The 21,295-nt window shown below is 35.4% G+C and overlaps 1 protein-coding gene across 1 annotated transcript in view; it reads right to left on the bottom strand.

Annotated features, from left to right (window-relative positions):
- DYNC2H1 (dynein cytoplasmic 2 heavy chain 1) overlaps positions 1-21,295 on the bottom strand; it is a 315,287-nt gene that overhangs the window by 132,175 nt on the left and 161,817 nt on the right. The window contains exons 72-76 of the mRNA XM_054592495.1: positions 21,227-21,292; positions 19,381-19,431; positions 17,740-17,817; positions 13,482-13,613; positions 12,402-12,474 (exon numbers count right to left, since the gene is read on the bottom strand). Coding sequence (XP_054448470.1) covers positions 12,402-12,474; positions 13,482-13,613; positions 17,740-17,817; positions 19,381-19,431; positions 21,227-21,292 — 400 coding nt within the window. The remainder of the gene's footprint in view (positions 1-12,401; positions 12,475-13,481; positions 13,614-17,739; positions 17,818-19,380; positions 19,432-21,226; positions 21,293-21,295) is intronic.

Genomic DNA, 21,295 nt, shown 5'->3' with positions numbered 1-21,295 from the left:
ACCTTACTTTACTCGGCTAAAATACTGAGGTAATAAAAAAGAAATAATTTTCAGTTTAAAAAGAAAAGAGCGTAACTCCTGCACTTTTCTGGTGTCTACGTAACTTACAAGTGGTAAGTATACTAGATTCATTCTTCCTCATTGAGCTCATCCTCCCTAATGAAACTAATAAGCATCAGGTGTATAAAATTACTCTTCCTTTACTGGAAAGAAAACTCTAAAACTGTACCAAAAACATCAATAAAATAAAGACAATCAGCAATCAATATCTAACTGAATATACACTAACCAAATGGGAAAACACTCTTTAAAAATGAAATAAAAGGAGCTGCAACATGGTGGAGGTATAAGTGGATGCTACACTAGCTACCTCCCAGGGCCAATCTGGAATTACAACTAAACTATAGAGATATCATCATGAATAACCAACTCAACACTAGCTGGAGAGATGCCTCATAATCACAGATACACAGAATAAACGATTTCACTACAACAAAAGAAAAGTGCACAACAAGGGAGTGCGGAGGGGGCTCAAGAGGGCTGGCTAGGATCCCTTGGGCAGCAGCTGAGGTTCTGAAGGGATATTTTGGCAGCTGGCAGATTCCCCCTGAGAAATGTGGGGTCTAAATCCCAAGCAGGGCTCCCCAGCCCACAATACCAAAACTGGGAAAGGAACCCAAATAACATATAGCTATGAAAAGCAGCAGGGAGCCTGCCTGGCAGGGGGAGATGGCTGAAGACTCAGAGAGCCTCCTGAACAGTTAATGCACAAAATTTCGTTAGCAGCCAATTACCCTGGGCTTCAGCAGAGGGAGGGCAGAGTAGACTACAGATGCTTGAGGAGAGTCTGGGGTTGGTGGTTCTGGGAAGAGACCTGAAGGAACATTTGCAAGGATCCATGTGTTGAGTCATTCCCCATACTGCCCAGGCCATCCCTCTCAGGCCGAGCATTCCTCTCTGAATGGCATCAGCTTGAGGGTAAGCAAGAGCCCTGCCCACAAGATTTACTCTGCCCTGCCTGTAGTGCTTCAGTGAGGCAGCAGATTATAGCTTGAGGTTATATCACTAATTAGTTTAACAACCTAGGCAGATCTATGGGAGGTCTATGAGACTTTAGCTCATCCTCTCCAGGGCCAGGTGCTGATAAAAGCCTGGTTTGTTCTGCACACACCGAGGCCTAGCAGAGGGAGTCACAAGCTATAGTGATAGCTCCAAACAGGTTGACCAAGGCCAGTCAAAAGCAGCATCTAGCAAAAGCCTACAATGGAATCTTTGCAGATCTACCTAGTACATAGAAACAAATACAAATAAGCAGCCAAAATGGGGAGACAAAGTAACAGACCCCAAATGAGCGAACAAGACAATTCTCTAAAAGAACTAGATAAAATGGAGGGAAGCAATTGATCATAAATAAGAGTTTAGAGTAGTGATTATAAGGATATTTAAGAGTATGAAAAAAGACAAGGAAACCACAAAAAAGGACTAGTAGAAAATAAAGAATGCAATATCTAAAAGAAATAATACACTGGAAGATATAAACAGTAAGTTAGATAAAGCAAAGGATAAAATCAATGGTTTGGATACAAGGCAGAAAAAAACACCCAAGCAGAGCAGCAAAATGAAAAAAGAATTTGAAAAATGAGGAGAGCTTAAGGAACCTTTTGGACAACATGAAGTGTAACGACACCTGCATCATGGGAATACCAGAAGGAGAAAAAAACGAGCAAGGGATGGAGAACGTACTTGAGGAAACAATGTCCAAAATCTTCCCTATCTGGCAAAGGGAAAAGACACACAAGTCCAAAGAGCTCAGAGAGTCCCAAAGAAGTTGGACTCAAAGAGGCCTATAATAGAAATGACAAGAATTAAAAAGACAAGGAGAGAATCCTAAAAGCTGCAAGAGAAAAGAAGGTAGTTATGTACAAAGGAGCACCAATTAGACTGGCATCTGATTTCTCAACAGAAACTTTTCAGGCCAGAAGGGAGTGGAATGAAATATTCAAAGTGATGAAAAGCAACGCCCTACAACCAAGGTTACTTTACCAGGCAAGGAATATCATTTAAAATAGGAGAAATATAAGGAACTTCCCAGACAAGAAAAAGCTAAAGTGGTTTGTTAACACCAAACCTTACTATAACAAATGTTAAATGGTTTGTATTAAGAAGAAGAGGAGAAAGAAAAAAACGGAGAAAAATAGTCTAACAATAAAAAGGCACAAAATATGTGTTTATCAATAATCACCTTAAATGTAAATGGCTTGAATTCTCTAACCAAAAGGCATAAGGATAGGTGACTGGATAAAAAAAACAAGATGCATATACATGCTGCCATCAAGAGACTGTTTCAGATCGAAAGACACAGACCAAAAGTAAAGCACTGGAAAAAGATATTTCATGCAAATAGAGCAGAAAAATAAGCTGGAGTAGCAGTACTTATATCTAACAAAATAGACTTTAAAGTCAAGGCTACAAAAGAGACAGAGGACACTACATAATGATAAAGGAAACAATCCAACAAGATTATGTAATCCTAGTAAACATTTATGTACCCAAGATCGGAGCACATAAATAGGTGAAGCAAATCTTGATGGACATAGAGGGAGGGATCAACAGAAATATAGCCATAGTCGGGGATTTTAACACCCCATTGACTTCAATGGATAGATCTTCCTGACAGAAAATCAATAGAGGGAACAATGCTTGAGAAGTGTGAACCCAAGTGTTCACTGAAAACCAACAAAGCCATATGATAAGCATTGTTCCCTCATCGACCCCTCTCCCACACACAGCATCACAGCACAGTGACCTGAGATGTCCCGCCCTGGTGAATACCTAAGGTTCTGCCCCTTCCAATGTAATAGGAGCACCGAGACAAAGAAACATGGACCAAATGAAAGGCCAGTTCAAAGCTCCAAATACAGAACTAAGTGATGAAGAGATAGCCTACATATCAGATGCACAGTTCAAAACACAGTTCAGGGATGCTCACTGAATTGGTTGAGTATGGTTGCAAAATGGAAGTGAATGCTATGCAAAGTGAAAAAAAGAAAAATATACAGGGAAACAACAGTGAAGAGAAGGAAACCAGGACTCAAATCAACAATTTGGAGCAGGAGGAAGAGATAAACATTCAACTAGAACAGAATGAAGAAACAAAAATTCAAAAAAATGAGGAGAGGCTTAATGACCTCTGGGACTACTTTAAACATTCCAACATGAGTTTGGAACACTTCGGAATCATAGGGGTGCCAGTAGAAGAAGAGGGAGAGCAAGAAATTGAAAACTTATTTGAAAAAATAATGAAGAACTTCCCCAATCTGGTGAAAGAAATAGAATTCCAGGAAGTCGAGGAAGCTCAGAGAGTCCCAAAGAAGTTGGACCCAAGGAAGCACACACCAAGGCACATCATAATTACATTATCCAAGATTAAAGATAAAGAGAGAATCTTAAAAGCAGCAAAAGGAGACAGTTACCTACAAAGGAGTTCCCATAAAACTATCAGCTGATTTCTCAAAAGAAACCTTGCAGGCAAGAAGGGGCTGGAAAGAAGTATTCAAAGTCATGAAAGGCAAGGTCCTACATCCAAGATTACTCTATCCATCAAACCTATCATTTGGAATGGGAAAGCAGATAAAGTGCTTCCCAAATAAGGCAAAGTTAAAGGAGTTCATCATCACTAAACCCTTATTATATCAAATGTTAAAGGGACTTATCTAAGAAAAAGGAGAAGATCAAAAACTATGAACAGTAAAATTACAACAAACTCACAACTATCAATAACTGAACCTAAAAAAAGAAAACAAAAACAAACTAAGCAAACAAGTAGAACAGGAACAGAATCATAGAAATGGATATCAGAGGGGAGTGGGAGGGGGAAGAATGGGGGAAAAGGTACACGAATAAGCAGCATAAATAGTAGGTACAAAATAGGCAGGGGGAGGTTAAGAATAGTATAGGAAATGGAGACTTATATGTAAGACCCATGGACATGAACTAAGGGAGGGGTGGTGCTGGGTGGAGAGGAATAAAGGGGAGAAAACAAATGGGACAACTGTAATAACATAATCGATAAAATGTATATTTTAAAAAAAGAACAAAGAAAAAAGAGAAAGGACCCAAATAAATAAAATCAGAAATGAAAGAGGAAGAAATAACAACTGACACCAAAGAAATTCAAAGGATTGTAAGAATATATTATGAACAGTTATATGCCAACAAATAGGACAAACAGGATGAAATGGATAAATTCTTAGAAACATACAATCTTCTAAAACTAAATAAGGAAGAATCAGAGAATCTAAATAGAAAGATTACGCCTAGTGAAATTGAAGCAGTAATTTCAAAAACTCCCAACAAACAAAAGCTCTAGACCAGATGGCTTCAAAGGTGAATTTTACCAAAACTTCCAATAATATCCAATACCTCTCCTTCTCCAACTATTTCATAAAATTCAAGAAGAGGGAGACTACCGAACTCATTAGAAAAGGTCAGCATTATCCTAATCACGAAACCAGACAAAAACAGTACAAAGAAAGAAAATTATAGACCAATATCTCTGGTGAAATGGACAGAAAAATTTTCAAAAAAATATTAGCAACCTGAATACAGCAATGCATCAAAAAGATCACACACTATGATCAAGTGGGATTAATCTGGGAATGCAAAGTTGGTTCAACATTCACAAATCAATAAATGCAATTCACCACATAAACAAAATGAAGGATAAAGACCACATGATTACATCAATAGATGCAGAAAAAGCATCTGATTTAACCCAGGACCCATTTATGATTAAAATGCTTGGCAAAGTGGGATTAGAGGGTATATACCTCATTGTTAAAAAAGGCCATATATGACAAACCCACTGCCAGCATCATACTCAACAGGCAAAAACTGTAAGTGTTCTCCTAAAGATTGGGAACAAGACAGGGACGTCCACTTTCACCTCTGTTATTCAACATAGTCCTGGAAATCCTAGCCACAGCAATCAGACAAGAAGAAGAAACAAAAAGCATCCAAATTGGAACAGAAGAAGTAAAACTGCCTTTATTTGCAGATGATATAATACTGTACATAGAGAACTCCAAAGTTTACACTAAGAGACTATGAGAACTGATAGATGAATTCAATAAAGCAGCCAGATACAAAATTAATATCCAGAAATCATTTGCATATTTATATACCAATAACAATCTAACAAAAAGAGAAATGAAGAAAACAATCCCATTCACAATTGCTACTAAATGAATAAAATACCTAGGAATAAACCTGACCAAGGGTGAAAAAACCTGTACTCCGAAAATTATAAAACAGTGAAGAAAGAAACTGAAGAAGATACAAATACATGGAAGCACATACTGTGTTCATGGATAGGAAGAATTAACATCATTAAAATGTCCATGCTACACTGGCTGGTGTGGCTCAGTGGATTGAGTGGTGGCCTGCAAAACGAAGGGTTGCCAGTTCAAGTCCGCCCCCAGTGGGGGGCATGCAAGAGGCAACCACACATTAATCTTTCTCTCTCTCTTTCTCCTTCCCCTCCCCTCTCTCTAAAAATAAAGAAAGAAAGTCTAAAAAATAATGTCCATGCTACCCGACGCAATCTAAAATTTCAATGCAATTCTTATCAAGATTCCAATGATGTATTTCACAGAACTATAACAAATATTTCAAAAATTTATATAGCACCACCAAAGGACCCAAATAGTAAACATGATCCTGAGAAAGAACAACAAAGTTGGAGGAATAACATTACCTCATATGAAACTCTACTATAAGGCCATAGTAATCAAAACAGCATAGTACTGGCATAAAAACAGACACATAGAGCAATGGAACAGAATAGAGAGTCCAGAAACAAACCCACACCTTTATATCCAATTAGTATTTGACAGAGGAAGCACCATACACAATGGGCTAAAGAGAGTTTATTCAATAAATGGTGTCGGAGAAATTGGACAGAATCGTGCAGAAAAATGAAACTAGACCACCTTATACCACATACAAAAGTAAATTCAAAATGAATCAAAACCTTACATGTTAGACCTGAAAACATGAAAGTCATAGAAGAAAACATAGGCAGCAAAATCTTGGATGTTGCTCTTAGCAGTATTTTATTGGATATATCTCCACAGGTAAGAGAAACTAAAGAAAAAAATAAATAAATGGAACTACATCAAACTAAAAGTTCTTGCACAGAAAAGCAAATCATCAACAAAATAAAAAGACAACCCACATAATGAGAGAACATATTCGCCAATACATGTAATAAGGAGTTAATATCCAAAATCTATAAAGAAATTACAAAACTCAACACAGAAACAGCAAACAACCTAATTAAAAATGGGCAAAGGACCTAAATAGACACTTCTCCAAAGAGAACATACAGGTGGCCAAGACATACGAAAAGATGTTCAACATCACTAATCATCAGAGAAATGTAAACTAAAACCACAATGAGGTATCTCACACTTGTCTGAATGGCCATCATCAATAAATCAATAAACAACAAGTGCTGGAGAGGATGTAGAGGAAGGGAACCGTTCTGCACTGTGGGTGGGAATGCAGACTGGTGCAGCCACTGAGGAAAGAAGTATGGATATACATCAAAAAATTAAAAATGGAACCGCCTTTTGACCCAGCAATTCCACTTCTGGGAATATATCTGAAGGAACCCAAAACACTAATTCAAAAAAACATAAGCGTACCTATGTTCATTGCAGCGTTATTTACAATTCCCAAGATATGGAAGTAGCCCAAGTGTCCATCAGTACATGAGTCCATAAAACAACTATGGGACATTTACACAGTGGAATACTACTCAGCAGTAAACAGAAGAAAAGTTTACCCTTTGTGACAGCATGGGTGGAACTGGAGAATATTATGCTAAGTGAAATAGGCCAGTCAGAGAAAGAAAAATAGCATATGATTTTACTCATATGTTGAATCTATTGAAGAAACTGAACTAAGAAGGAAAATGAGGACAGACTCAAGATGGACAGCAGGATGACAGCTGGGAGGTGGGCAGAGGTTAGGGGCTTGTGGGATTGAGCAAAAAGGAAAGAGGACTCATGGACATGAACAAAAACGTGGTGATTGCTCAGAGTCGTTACAAGAGGACTAAATGGTAAAAGAAAAAATACAATAAAGGTTAAATCAAAATAAATGCATAAATAAATAAAAAGTTAGATTTTAACAATGCAATTCAAAAATGGGCAAAGGACCTGAACAGACATTTCTCCAAGGAGGACATACACAGGGCCCAGAGACATACGAAAGGATGCTCAGCATCACTAGCCATCAGAGAAATGCAAATTAAAACCACAGTGAGATACCACTTCACATCGGTCAGAATGGCCATCGTAAACAGATCAAAAAACAGCAGGTGCTGGTGAGGCTGTGGAGAAAAGGGAACCCTAGTCCACTGTTGGTGGGAATGCAGACTGGTACAGCCACTCTGGAAAACTGTTTGCAATTTCCTCAAAAAGCTAAATGCAACTGCCTTTTGACCCAGCAATTCCACTGCTGGGATTATACTCTAAGAATCCCAAAACACCAACTCAAAAGAACCTACGCACCCCAATGTTCATAGCAGCACAGTTTACAATAGCCAAGTGCTGGAAACAACCTAAGTGCCCATCAGTAAATGAGTGGATCAAAAAACTATGGTACATTTACACAATGGAATACTATGCAACAGAAAGAGCGAGCTACTACCCTTCACAGCAGCATGGATGGAACTAGAGCGCATTATGCTACGTGAAATAAGCCAGAGGTGAAAGGCAAATACCATATGATCTCACCTATACGTGGAACCTAATCAACAAAACAAACAAGCAAGGAAAATATAACCAGCAACATGGAAAGAAAAAAGAAACCAATAGTAATGAGAGGGAAGGAAGGAGGAGGGTAATGGGAAAAGAAGAGGAAGGGTCAAATCAAGGAACATGTATAAAGGACCCATGGACAAAGCCACAGTGGGGAAGGATTGAGGGCGGGAGGTCGGGGTGGGTGGGGCAGGAGAAAGTGATGGCAGGAAAATGGAGGCAAATGTATCTGAACAATAAAAACCTACTTTTTTATAAACCTCAAAAAATAAAGTAAAATAAAAGTTTAAAAATGGAATAATAAATAACACTCAAGCCTGGAAAAAAACAAAAAAGTCAAACATTTTGTGGTACACAGGATTCTAAAGATATTCTTTGCAAGATTCCTATCCCTTGGTTGTAATATCAAACACTAATCTAGGTACTGTTGTGAAGGGATACTGAAGATGTAACTAAGGTTATAAACTTAAAATAAAATTATTCTGGATTATCCACGTGGGCCAATTTAATCACTTGAACCCTTAAATGCAGAACACTTTTTCCACCTAAAGTCAAAGTGATGAAGCGGAAGAGAGAAGTAGGAAAGATGAGGCAGAGGAAGAGATCAGAGAGATGTGAAGCATGACAAGAAATCAATCTGCCATTACTGGCTTTAAAGAAGGTGGAAGAGGCTGAGAGACAAAAGAATTCAACTAGACTCTAAAAGCTGAGGACTCCAAACAGCAGAAATGGAAATGGGGACCTCCGTCCTACAATTGCACGTTGCTGAATTCTGTGAGAAACCTCAACTAGTTTGGAAATGGATTCCTCCCAGAGCCTCCCTGTAGGAGCCTAGATGACCAACACCTTGTAGGACTTGGAGCAAAGAAACAAGGTGAGCCCACCAGACTTCTGACTTACAGAATTGTGAGATATGGATATTGTTTTAAGCTAATGTGTGACAATTTATTACAGATCCAATAGAAAATGAATACCTATATCCTTATGTCCTTTCTTTCCCCTTATACACAGACTTTGAGAGACAGACTGAGCAGCTATGGTATCAAGGTGCATGGGATTGGTAGGGGTTGCTGACATCAATAGAAGAAGTAGAAGATTATAAAGCTAGGAAACTGCAAGGCTCAAAAAGGCTTTTTGGAGGAGAGCTTCTAAGAAGTTCTGATTCTGCAGCTACTGCAGCACCTTCTATGAAAATGTACTGTAATACCTCAGTACACAGGCATAATATATTGCTCAGAGTAGTCAAAAAGTCAAATATATCAGAATTATAAAAGTCAGAATATTTTCATCTGGTAATTATTTTCAAAAAGTAATATAGCAGATTTTGCTAGTACATACGGCTTGATTTGTGGGCGTATATTAAAGTGACATGCCTAAAAGTTTTGAGGATTGTTCTACTAACTTCAATCTGCAAATCAAAAGTGCTTTCATTAACACAGTGTTAAGCAACTATTTTAAAATTTATAGATTATAAAAAGAACTGCTAAAACTTAATAGAAATCTTTCCATATGAATGATACACAAGAAATTCCATTAGAAAGCAAATCTCTAAAATTTGATTAAAAAGAAATAGTGCTTGTCATTCCCCAGCACTTTGAAGTTTTAAAACTTCTTCATACAATAAAAACTCCAATATTACATAAAACTGGATTAATAAAATTACTTGACCAAATAAAGTCATCCAGCCATACCCCAGTATATATAACTTTTGCTTAGAAATAGGAAGAATATGGTTTTAGAAAATATATTAAACTTTCAAAGCATTTGAGTATGTGACTATTATGAGGTTTTTATGTATTGCTATTAAACTGTAAATGTTATTTAACCTGAAAATTAAATAGTACCATAACAGAATTATTCCAAAGAGTTAGTAGAGGTCCAAACTACAAAGTCAATGAAATGGGTCATGTGCAATGTGCAACAAAAAGCATATATTTAAAGACTACATGGTCTTTAAAAGACAGACTGCTTAAAAACTCTATGAAAATTACTTTATTTTACTTAAACTTGTATCTAGTTACATAAGCAGACAATAAGTATATAGATATGCCAGAAATACATCAGATAGTGTTATTATGCAGAGATTTAAGACAGGTTGATGCACTGGTACTGACTAGATGGCCCAGAAAAACCTCTCTGAAAATGCAGTTTTAAATTAACATCTGGACATACATAGGAGTCATCCATGAAAAAACAGAACAAAGAGAGCAAAGGTCCTAAGGCTGTTTTGACCACAAATGCACAAGGGGCAAGCAAGAGGGGTACAGAAGGAGGCCAGAGAAGTAAGCAGAGGCCAGGCTTCTGCAGACTTTTAAGCTCATATAAGAAATACAGATTTTATTCTAAGTGTTCTGAGAAGAGTTTGGAGATTTCATGCAGAAAACAAGGATGATTTGGTTTAAGTTTTTAAAACACTACACGGCTTTCTAGATAGTACAGATTGTGGAGGAAGAAGAGATGAAGTAGGAAGACAAATTAGGAAGGCAGTCGTTGATTTAATAAACATTCAGGGTGCCTCTGTGTTCTTTCTGGAAGCTGTTTAAGGCATTGGAGCATAACTGAGAACAAAACAAAAATCTGTTCCCTCATGTAGCTTATGTTCTAGTTGGGGGACAATTAATAAACAGATTAGTAACAATGTGTCAGATAGTTATAACTGTCAAAGAGAAAATAAATAGGGTAAGGGAGGATATAGAGAGCTGAGGAAAGTATGTTATATTTATATAGTGTGTTCAGGGAAATCTTCAAACCTAAAAAGGGTGACGTTTGAGCAGAGAAGTGAAGGAGGTAACTGGGTATAGAGCTCTCTTGGAAGGAGGAATAGCAAACGCTAAGATCTTGAGGCTGCAGAAATACCCCTGAAAACACTAGAAGAACAAAAAAAAGGTGATTGTGGCTGGAAAAGATTTAGCGAAAGTGAGAGTAGTAGGAGATTAGATCTGAGGGGAAGCAGACAACCAGGAGCGGTAAGACCCGGTAAGACTGTAAGGACTCAGAAAGATGAGACACCATCAGAAGAGTTTAAATAGAGTGATGTTATCTGACATATTTCAAAAGGCACTCTGGCTGCTGTGTTGAGAATAAACAGGAAGTGGGGAAGAAAAGAGGACTGAATGGCAATAATCTTGCTTATACGATAGTGGTTTGAAGCAAGTGGTAGATGGTGGTGAAGGTTTGAGAAGTGACAGGATTCTGAATTTATTCTGAAGATTGAGCCAAAGCTATGGCATAACTGAAGTGAGATGATGGTCATCTGCATTAGGGTTACAGTAATGACAAAAGCTAAATGAACTCAGAATAAATTTTAGAGTTAGAATTAAAAGGACTTGCTGGTAGAATATGTATTTGATGTAAAGAAAGAGAGCTCGGACCAGGTGACTCAGTTTGTTAGAGTGCATTCCTGACACAGCAAGGCTGTGAGTTTATTCCCTGGTCAGAGCACATACAAGAAAGAACCAAAGAATGCATAAAAAGTGGAAAAACAAATTGATATTTCTCTCTCTCTCTCCATCCCTCCTTTTCTTCTCTGTACAATTAAAAAAATAAAAAAATTCTTTAAAAAGTAAAGAAAAAAGTACAGTCTCTCTATAAAATTTCATAAACATATATATGGAAAAATTAAATAGAAACAAAGGATTTCTAGAAAAATTGTCAGCACACTATTTTAATGATGCCACTTCTCATTTGCAATATATTTCTAAAACCTCTTGTAGTCTAGAATAATAAAAATCCATTATTCTTGGATGATTCTATGCTTCAACTAAAATACTTCTCATAATCTTTCCTTAACGTAGTTTTTCTAAATTTTCTTCTACAAGTGGAAACATGGTATAGTTTATAATTTCCAAATGATTAACCTTTAATTAAGCCTATCTGAAAGACTTTAAAAAATGTATTATTGCAGTTTGTTTATAATCTTAAAGACACAGAAATGTTCACTTTTTGTTTTATATACAGCAAAAATAACTCATTTTGAAGTCAACTTTTCCTAAAACTATGGTATCTGTATGTTTGCTTTAATTTTCTAAATCAAACATTCAATTCCCTGCTTTGAAATCCTAATCTTGGACAAATGTCTAAATGTCTAAAGTACTTCATAAGAAAATTATTTTTGAAACCTCCAACACCTTAACTAAATAGACGATGTTAATTCTGTATCAAACTTAATACATTAAATAAGGTCATAGTCTACCCTGACTGGTATAGCTCAGTTGCAATTGGACATCATCCCACAAAGCAAAAGTTGCCGGTTCAATTCCCAGTCAATGCGCCTGCCAAGGTTGCGGGTTGAGGACCCAGTAGGGGTGTGTATAAGAGGCAACTGATCAATTTTTCTCTTCTCTTTTTCTCTCCTTTCCCTCCCCCATTAAAAAAAAACAAAACAAAACAACTTTTTAAGAATTTTGGGTCATATCTGACACAAAAATCATTTTTTAAACCAGGTGGAAATTATAAAATAAATAGAAGGAAAAAATACCTGTACTCTTCTAAATTAAGGTCAGCATCAAATACCATGTAGATTAAAAACAAATAACTCAGGTCAGTGGTCTAGTTTTAAAAAAGTATTGCACTTACCCAGAATTTTACATGCAAAGAGGGCCATGGCACTTTGCAGTCTGTCTGGTCTGAGAGCCTGTACCACAAGAACCTTAAAATAAAGTTCAGGATATTTTTAAATAATAAAGTTCCCACAACAGTTGTTTTTTTTAAACTAAACAATAGTTAATGATAACTAAACAAATGTTTACTAAAATGTGTGAATACTTATCACTGTTACTTAATATTTACTATGCCTCAAACTGTCACAACAGGTTTATACAAAGAGAGATCTATATAGGCAAAATTTACTAAAATCCATTTATTTCCTCAAAGCTATCATCAAAAGTAAACAGCAACTATCGGGATCTGTCATGGGGATAGCTACTCCTTCAGGATCTACTAATAAAGGGCAAAATGTCAGAGGCTATAAGGTATGCAGGTAAGGAAACAGGACATGTAGGTAAGGTACTTCTGATGAAAACAGAACAGAGGCCCAAATATCCTTCCTAGTATTTTCAAATCACTATTTTCTGTTGAATCACGTAAACATTTTCAAATAAAGTTTTTCCTTTCTTTTCCCCTTTTTTGTGTTTTAAACATACTTGGTAAAATAGAATTCACCAAGGCGATACAGAGGGAACAGAACCACTTCCAGGAAATGAAAGGGCCACTTCCAGAGTATCAACTCCTATAAAGCTTTCCAATTCTAAGCCTTTTTCCTCCCCAAAAGACTGGGTGGAACCCACTGGAAGGTTTCATCATTCTATTTTGATGCAGAATGAGAAAAATTCTCCTGTTCCTCATCATGACATATGTCCCTTAGATCAAATGCAGCAAAATGAGTGAAAAACCTTGATTTCTTTCTGTGAGACATCTTCTCTATTGCAAAATCACACTTGGGTCAGAGTCAAAGGGAGTTAGGAAAGCTATGGTGGGAAACACCCTACCCAGAAACCTCCCCAGTGATTTTACTGTCCGGATAAGATGACAAAGGCAGAAAGCCCTTCCCCATATGTGCCATATTATGGTTATATGACACCCAAAGGCAGAGCTTTCATTTAAATGGCTTCTGAACAAGAGTAACGTTAAATACTTTAATGCACTTAGATAACTTACCTGCTGAAATAAGGATACTTTCTTTGCAAGAATAGATGGAAACTCTTGCTCACACATTGAATGATGATAGTAAGTGCGCCACAGAGCTACATCTTCAAAGCAGAGGGTCTGATAAAGACTGGGGAGAGCAATCTTGAAAATAAAAGCAACTATATATAGTGAGCTACAAGTCAACATAAGTGTGTATGTGTATACACACACATATATGTATATGTATTAGTATAAAAGGAAATAGAAGCCAATTATTGATAGGTATTTATTAGTTGTTTTCTACTTTATCTTGGCTTATGAAATCATTTATAGGTCAGATAATATGGCAGACTTATTCAATCCATAATTAAATTACAGAAAAAATTTCCAAAATAGTACTAAATCAAAACTTGTAAGTTAACAAATCTTTCCTCTAGCAAAAACATTTGTACTTATCTATCTCCACCTTGTGGAGAAAACAATACTTTCATTAGAAACAAGTGCAAATTTTTTAAAACTTTTTTTTAATAAGTGCAAGTGTTTTTAATTGTGATGTACTTGCTATATACAAGTACCAATTTTCAACATTGCCACAATTGAGTATCACAGATTGTAAAAATATGTCAAATTTCATATCAATATGAAATCCTTAACAAGGTAAGTTTTTCTAAACCCTATTCATTTCTGCCTCTATTTGTGAACATGTTGCTTCCTTTGCCTCTTAAAGTTCTAAATCTACTCATAAATTTCTATTCAGCATTCAATATTCACCTTAAACAATATCATCTCTCAGATGTTTTCCTCAGCCCATTCATTTCCTCTACCTCAAACAGTATTCTCTCTTCCAAACTTTTTTCAACAGTGATCACAAGATCAGAAATGTAAATGTACATAGATGGAGAAGTTTTTAAAAATGATGAATTTGGAAAATCTGTATACAAGTATACAGTATTAAAACTTCATGTAATATAAACATAAATCAAGTACTTAAGAATGCTTTATCCAAATACCTATATTCATTTCTAAATAATTTATTACATTGCCTAAATATCATTCAGTAACTTACTAAAATTACACTGATACGGCAGGAAATTAACAAGGTATACTTCAATTTAATTATTTACAATAAATGATCTAAGCCTACTAGTACAGCACCTGATGCTTGTCTATTAATTTTATTTGGCAATTAATGCATAAAACCCCACTGCCACTAATTTATGTGTGCTACATAGATAGTCAACATGTACGTGGCTAGAAATCTGACAGACTACAAGTAGTTAAGGAGCCCTCTGGCTGCATGTTAGACACTGGGTCAGATCACCAGAGGTGTGACCCTAGTATAGCATCAACTACATCACAAGGTAATTATTTGTTATACTCTCTGCAGTCTATTCAATTATTCAATGCAGAGTCTATTTATATTACTAAATACATATTTGTCATTCTACCAGCACTACATTGAATGGCAGTAGGTACCAAATAAATGATTAATAAAGAAAACAATTAATGATATAATGCAGAATCCACTTATTTTGTTCAACAAATATTTATGAAATAAAGGCAGTATAAATAATGGTATAAAGCTCAGACTCTGCAGCAAAAAGCCCAATTTCGAATCCTGAATCTACTTTCTAAAAGACCATAAGCAAGTGACCATATCATTCTGTGCCTTAGTTTCCTTATCTGTTAAATGACAATTGTAGTAACTACCGAATAATCTTATTGAATATATTTAGTGAGATAATTCATTTTCAAATTCTGAATAATGCCTTGAACATAGTCACCAATAAATGCTAGCTATTCTTACTGCTTTTGCTATGTGCTACCGCTGTACTATTATAATACTTTAGTTGTGAAGAAAATCAGGGGAAGGAAAGCAAGAATGAAAATGTATGTATAGATATTTTTTTTTTTAATCCTCACCTGAGGATAGTTTTTCATTTCTCTTTAGAGAGAGAGGAAGGGAGAGAAACATCTATGTAAGAGAAAAACATCAATCAGTTGGCTGCCACCAGGGACTTTACACGCCTGAACCAAGGATCCAATACACAACCTAGGTATTTGCCTCGACCAGGAATCGAGCCCACAACCTCTTGGTTACGGGACAACACTCCAACCAAGTGAGCCAAACCAGTTCGGGCAATATATATAGATTTTGAGAGAAGTGTATTTGTCTTTTATTCTCCACAAAATCAACACTTTGGCCTGAGTAAAGAACACAGAACTGGTGGGAGCTAGGCTTCTGACTGGCTTTTTCTTCCTCATGCTCCATCATCCCACTACCCAAATAACACTGGGTCAGGGAAAGGGCAAGGAAGAAAGAGATGGAAAAGGGAGGAGAGAGCGAGGTAAAGAAAACGCTGTATCTGAAAAATCTAGATATGACAGGCATGGAGTTTGGTGTCAGAATGCTTGATTTGAAATCATAGTTCCAACACTTCCCAGCTACTTGATCTTGGATTTATTGAACCTTTACAGCTCAGTTTCCTCTTTCCTAAAACAGGCATAATTATGGCTTCATCCTTAGGTTACTGTGATGGTAAAATAAGGTAATGCATCTAAATTATTTAACATGATGTTTAGCATATACTAGGTCCTCAAAAATGTATGAAATTTAAAAGAAACCTTAGATTCATTAACAACTCACTACTGCTGACTCTCTTTTCTGTAGAAAGAGTTAATAACACCTATCGCTTGACTTTTTGTGACAATTAAATGAGATAATTCATCTGAAAATGTTTTGTAAACTGAAATGTATAATATACAACAGTAATGTATACTATAAAACTTTTCTGAATGTAAAGCTGCCTTTCCTAAATGTTTTGCATTTCTTTACTTGTAATCTTTACTTAAACTGTTATCTTTATCAAGTATAACCTCTCAGTATATCAATTGTTCAAACAATAATTATCTGTACCATGTTGATTATTATTCATTTTGATATTAGGAGTACATGAGATAGTTCAGAAATCCTGCTCAATAATACAGAAGTCTATTCAAATTCTATTTTTCACTTTTTACGTTCTATTACAATTGTTTAAAAAAAAAATTTCCTATACTAGGTGATATACAGGTAGGACGCAGGAACTAAGACTTTAATATATCTGTACTCTCCATCCTCAAAGAGCATATTATAAGTACTTAATAAATATTTTAACCCTGTGGGATATATGAACAATGAAAAATTTACCTTATCCATGTGTCATTAGTTTGTCTACTCATGCTCTGAATTTATTCAACAAAAAAGTATTTAACAAAATTTAACCATGCTAAATTTAACTAAATTTAGCTCACTGAATAAACAAAAGAGTAAATGAGTCAGGTTTTGCACTAAATGTTAGGGAAATAAAGTGAAAGAAGGCCAAGATCCTAGGAGAAAAGGCAGACAAATCATTTTGTATCAGTGCTGTAGGTGATATTATTTAAGTATGTCCAAGATATATGCTGACAGAAAAGACAGAATGGATAAATCAAGCAAAAGCCGTATAGGAGGTAATGCTTCGGGTGAGTCCTAAAAATAATAGACATTTGACAGTAAAAACAGTCAAAGGGCATTCCAGGTAGAGGGAATAATGGAAACAACAAATAAAAGAAACATCGAGGGTACTGAGTGGAAGTAAAACTGACGAGGCAGTTAAGAATAGATTGTGAATCATATGATATCCAAAAACACTATGGACTTCATCCTATGAGTGATAAGAAACCGTGAAAAGGTTTTAAATAGGGCACTAACCATATCTCAAGTAAACTCTAAAATATAAAGGATAGAATAAAATGGAGAGGTCTGAGCTTAGAAGCAGAGTCTACTTGCTAAATCCAGTTGAACAATGACAGCCAAAACTAAGGCTGATAGCAAGTCTGGAGAATGGCTAAGGATGAGAGATATTCAAAAGACAAAGAAAGTAAAAGAGTGTGAAATTTGAGAAACTATTTTCAACATAAGTATTATACTGCATCTCATTTCCAATCCTGAATTATTTTATATAGAAGGCTTCCACCTAGCATATTAAAGGATCTTTTATTTACTTATCTTTATATTCTCTATGGGTACACAGCACAGAACATTGTGCAATGTAAAGACCCAAGATGTATATCTTGAATAAAACATGTAATTAATTAATAATTAATGAAAGGACTAATCAGAATAATTCTTTGATATCCTTTTACCCAGAGATTTTTGTCATACATAAATATCAATACTGAATATGAATAATAGCAAATAGAAATATAAACATAACTGAAATACAAAAAAATATTTGAAATATCCCTCACACTGAAAAAGAAATACCTTTAATGTTGCCACTGCCCAGCTTCTTTCCTGATCTATCCAAGATGGAAGTTGATCACGTATTCTTTGTTGAGAGTCCTTTAATAAGAGCAATTATTTTCCTTGGTATATTAGATAAAATTCAACAAAAAATTTCAACAATTGACTAGCTATTTTTATAAACAAATTTTTTAAAAAGTTCATCCTCTGTATTATGTATATATTATGGAAGTTGGTATTGTAAAATTCTATATGATATAAGGTATAGGTAACTATTTAGACAAATGTCGTGTCAATGTAAGAGAGGTCCAAACCTGAAGAGAATTTCTATGAGCTTGTTTGAGCCAAACTGACAACTGCCTGGAAGCAAAATCTCAACAGACTGAGAAAATGCTCCAGAGAATAGCAGTTTTTCAGTTTATTTTATACATTAAGTTCAACTGAGGAGGCCTAAAGGAGGTTACATGAAATCTGTTGGTGGTAGATTAGAAAGGTGGGAGAAAGCAAAGGGGGGAATCCCTGAGATCAGATAAAGCATGAAACGGAGAAACACATACTCGTTTTATACGGGTGTGTACAGTATGGCTAACAGTGAACATTTACAGCACATAAAAAGTTCTGTGCTTTCTCTCCTGCTCTAGTGGGAGACTGTGCCTTCAGGAGTCTGGAAAAGGGGGGATTACTCTGACATCTCAAAGGTATGTTTCATCTTAGATAGAAAAAGAAAACAGGACAGGATCACTTAAGATAAAGGCTGACTTTTATCAAGGAAGATACTGACCTAAGACATCACTACCTGTCCTGACTCACTTTTAGTTTGGAAGTTTTCATTTCAGACCATCCCATGTGGTTACTTTAGGGCTCTGAGTTTGTAAGGCTGCCATGTAGGCCTCCCTGACCTGGTCAGGTTTAGTATGTGGCCCCTTTTTTGTCTACAGTTGCATTCACTTTCATTGTGCTTAATCTTCTGTGAAACTTCAGTAAAAACTCAAACACAAGAAACTGACATAAAATCATATTATTTTTATTATATCTTACATTTCAGACATAAGCTAGGTTTTGCATGACAGTTTAGGTGTGTTCCTTTGAAGAATAATATTATCCATTACATGTTCAAACACAAAATTACTAGATAAAAAGCTAACTTTGAACATAGTTATCGAACATTCTAAAAAGTAACTTTTAAACTTCAATTATATAAAAAAAATTTCAGAAAAAGAAATCATGGACATAGACTACAGTATGGTGATTGCAAGGGGGGAAGAGAGGTAAGTAGAGGTGGAAGAGGGTATAAAGGGGATAAATGATGATTGAAAACAATGTATAAATAATTAAAAAAAGAAAACCAAAAGGAAAAATTTTCTAGTTATAATAAAAGATTTGATTTTCTTAGATTCATAAAAATGTCCTTGGACTAAAATATACATACTGAAAAAAGAAACTTAATTTCTTAGTATTTAATTAATATACTTTGTAAAATATGTCTTCAAAAACAAAAAAAAAAATATGTTTAGGTCCATTTTAAAGAAGGCCAATAAAGACAAGGACATAGTCCTCTAATTTCAACAGTAATCTAAATCCTCTCTGAAGCAACTATATCAATAAAGTCTAAGCCAGAACTATTTTTCCTAAGAGTAGAATAATTTTATTATTTTTACTTACAGCTTTCCGCAACATGTCTCCAACAACCACACCGGTAAACGTGTCCCATTCCTATTGAATAAAAATATAAGGAAAACAACAAATATAAAAATACTAACCAGTTAACAATATACTCTTAATAATCTTGTAAGATGAATTATAATGCAGCTAAGGACATGCAAAAAATGCCAACAAAAAACACCTTTCACATCTTCCCATTTCTAGTACAACATTATCATTATGAGTTCCTTTATCAGCCTGAAACTTTAATATGAAATCTACTAGAAATAATTTTATTAAAACAAAAAACTATACTACATATAAGGGAGTCTCAGTATCCAAAAAATGTAAATCTTACATTCAATTAGCATTTGTCACTCTCTATTAATTTGTCCTATTATACATTATTTGTCATTAATAAGTAAGCAATAAGATGCACCAAAAGTTTAAAAATAGCATATGCTGGGGAAAAAAAACCTATTATATTTTCCAAGAGATAGAGAGAAGACTGTCACTCCTTTTTTTTTTAATATTCAGATTCAAAATGGATTAACTGTTATGAAATCTAGTGCTCTAAGAAAATCTATGTCTTCACCCTGGGTTCCCCTAATAAGATAATAGTGGGCACTATGATACTATTTTTTACACATTCACCAGTAAATAAAGCAAAAAATATATTAAAATTTGAGAGCAATATAGAAACATTGCCAAAGTAACATACTTCCTGCCTCTACTGACCCTGACCACTCACTCTTCTTACTAACGTTATGAAATCACTACTAAATATGAATGATTATTATACTATATGAATCAAAGAAAAGTGTTCTTCCCCAATGATAATTTATTCATTCTCCAGGAAGAAAAAACAGGTAACATTAAGTCTTACAAAGTGTGGAACATACTGATTATAGTGAAAAACATTAACAGAAGGAGATAAAGGCATCAAAGTTACTATTAGAAATAAAAGGGAGTCAAGTTAATAAATTCAGGAGAAACTCTGTAAGTCAGCCAGAATATATGGAGGTAAAGAGAAACAAAGAGCAAACACAGGCATGGTCTGCACTGCTTTAACTATTTAAATGAAGGAAACCCAGAACATCATTAAAATCTGGTCGTGTAACATAAAGGTTACTATGAGGTCCAAGTTGCACTGTCCATGTACTATTCCCTCCCACCCAAGCTAACGGACTCTCACTTTATGATAATGCCATAGTGAAAAAAATTACACACACACACACACACACACACACTTTAATATTAGAAGCACACCGGAGATAGATTAGTTAGCTTTAACTTAAAGGAGGTTCTTTACAGGTTTGAGATGGCATTATATGGCCGCCCAGAAACAAGGTCATAGACAAAGAAGATTAATTATACATTAAAAGACTAACATAAACCTGCAGGCTCAAGGAAGCTTCTGAGAACTACCCACCCTCTTGCTTCACTTGCTGATTCTGAGCAAGTCAAAAGTAATAAATAATGTAGTACACACACACTGTTTTTTGTTTTGTTTTGTTTTTTAATATTTATCAGTGCCACTGCTTAGACCAGGGCTATAGAAGGCTGACTCTTCCGGTGACCTGAGTAAGTAGACTTGAGTTCAGAAAAATCGAGGCTGTGTAGGTGTTACTTGTATTACTTTTTCTGTCTTACCATCACTTCAGAATACTGGATCCATCCACAAGGGAGTAGATTGGATATCAGCATCGTACACTAAATTTCCAACTTGGTAAAAAATTAATAGGTTGATATGTAATTTCCAGCCTAATTTCTAATCTAACCATGAATCTACACATTACCAAATTTCTCTGTAACTCTTTTACATTCCTTACATTTTCTTTACATTTCCTCCTTTACATTCACTTACATTTTCTTGAAAATGTTCAGGATGCATGCCTCGAACAAAATGTAAAGCGAACATCAACTGATCAGCCTG

Source organism: Pteronotus mesoamericanus, unplaced genomic scaffold (assembly GCF_021234165.1).
Source record: "Pteronotus mesoamericanus isolate MK-2021 breed Mesoamerican mustached bat unplaced genomic scaffold, CSHL_Meso_final scaffold_36, whole genome shotgun sequence".
NCBI lineage: Eukaryota > Metazoa > Chordata > Mammalia > Chiroptera > Mormoopidae > Pteronotus > Pteronotus mesoamericanus.
This window is presented reverse-complemented; position numbering and strand designations above follow the sequence as displayed.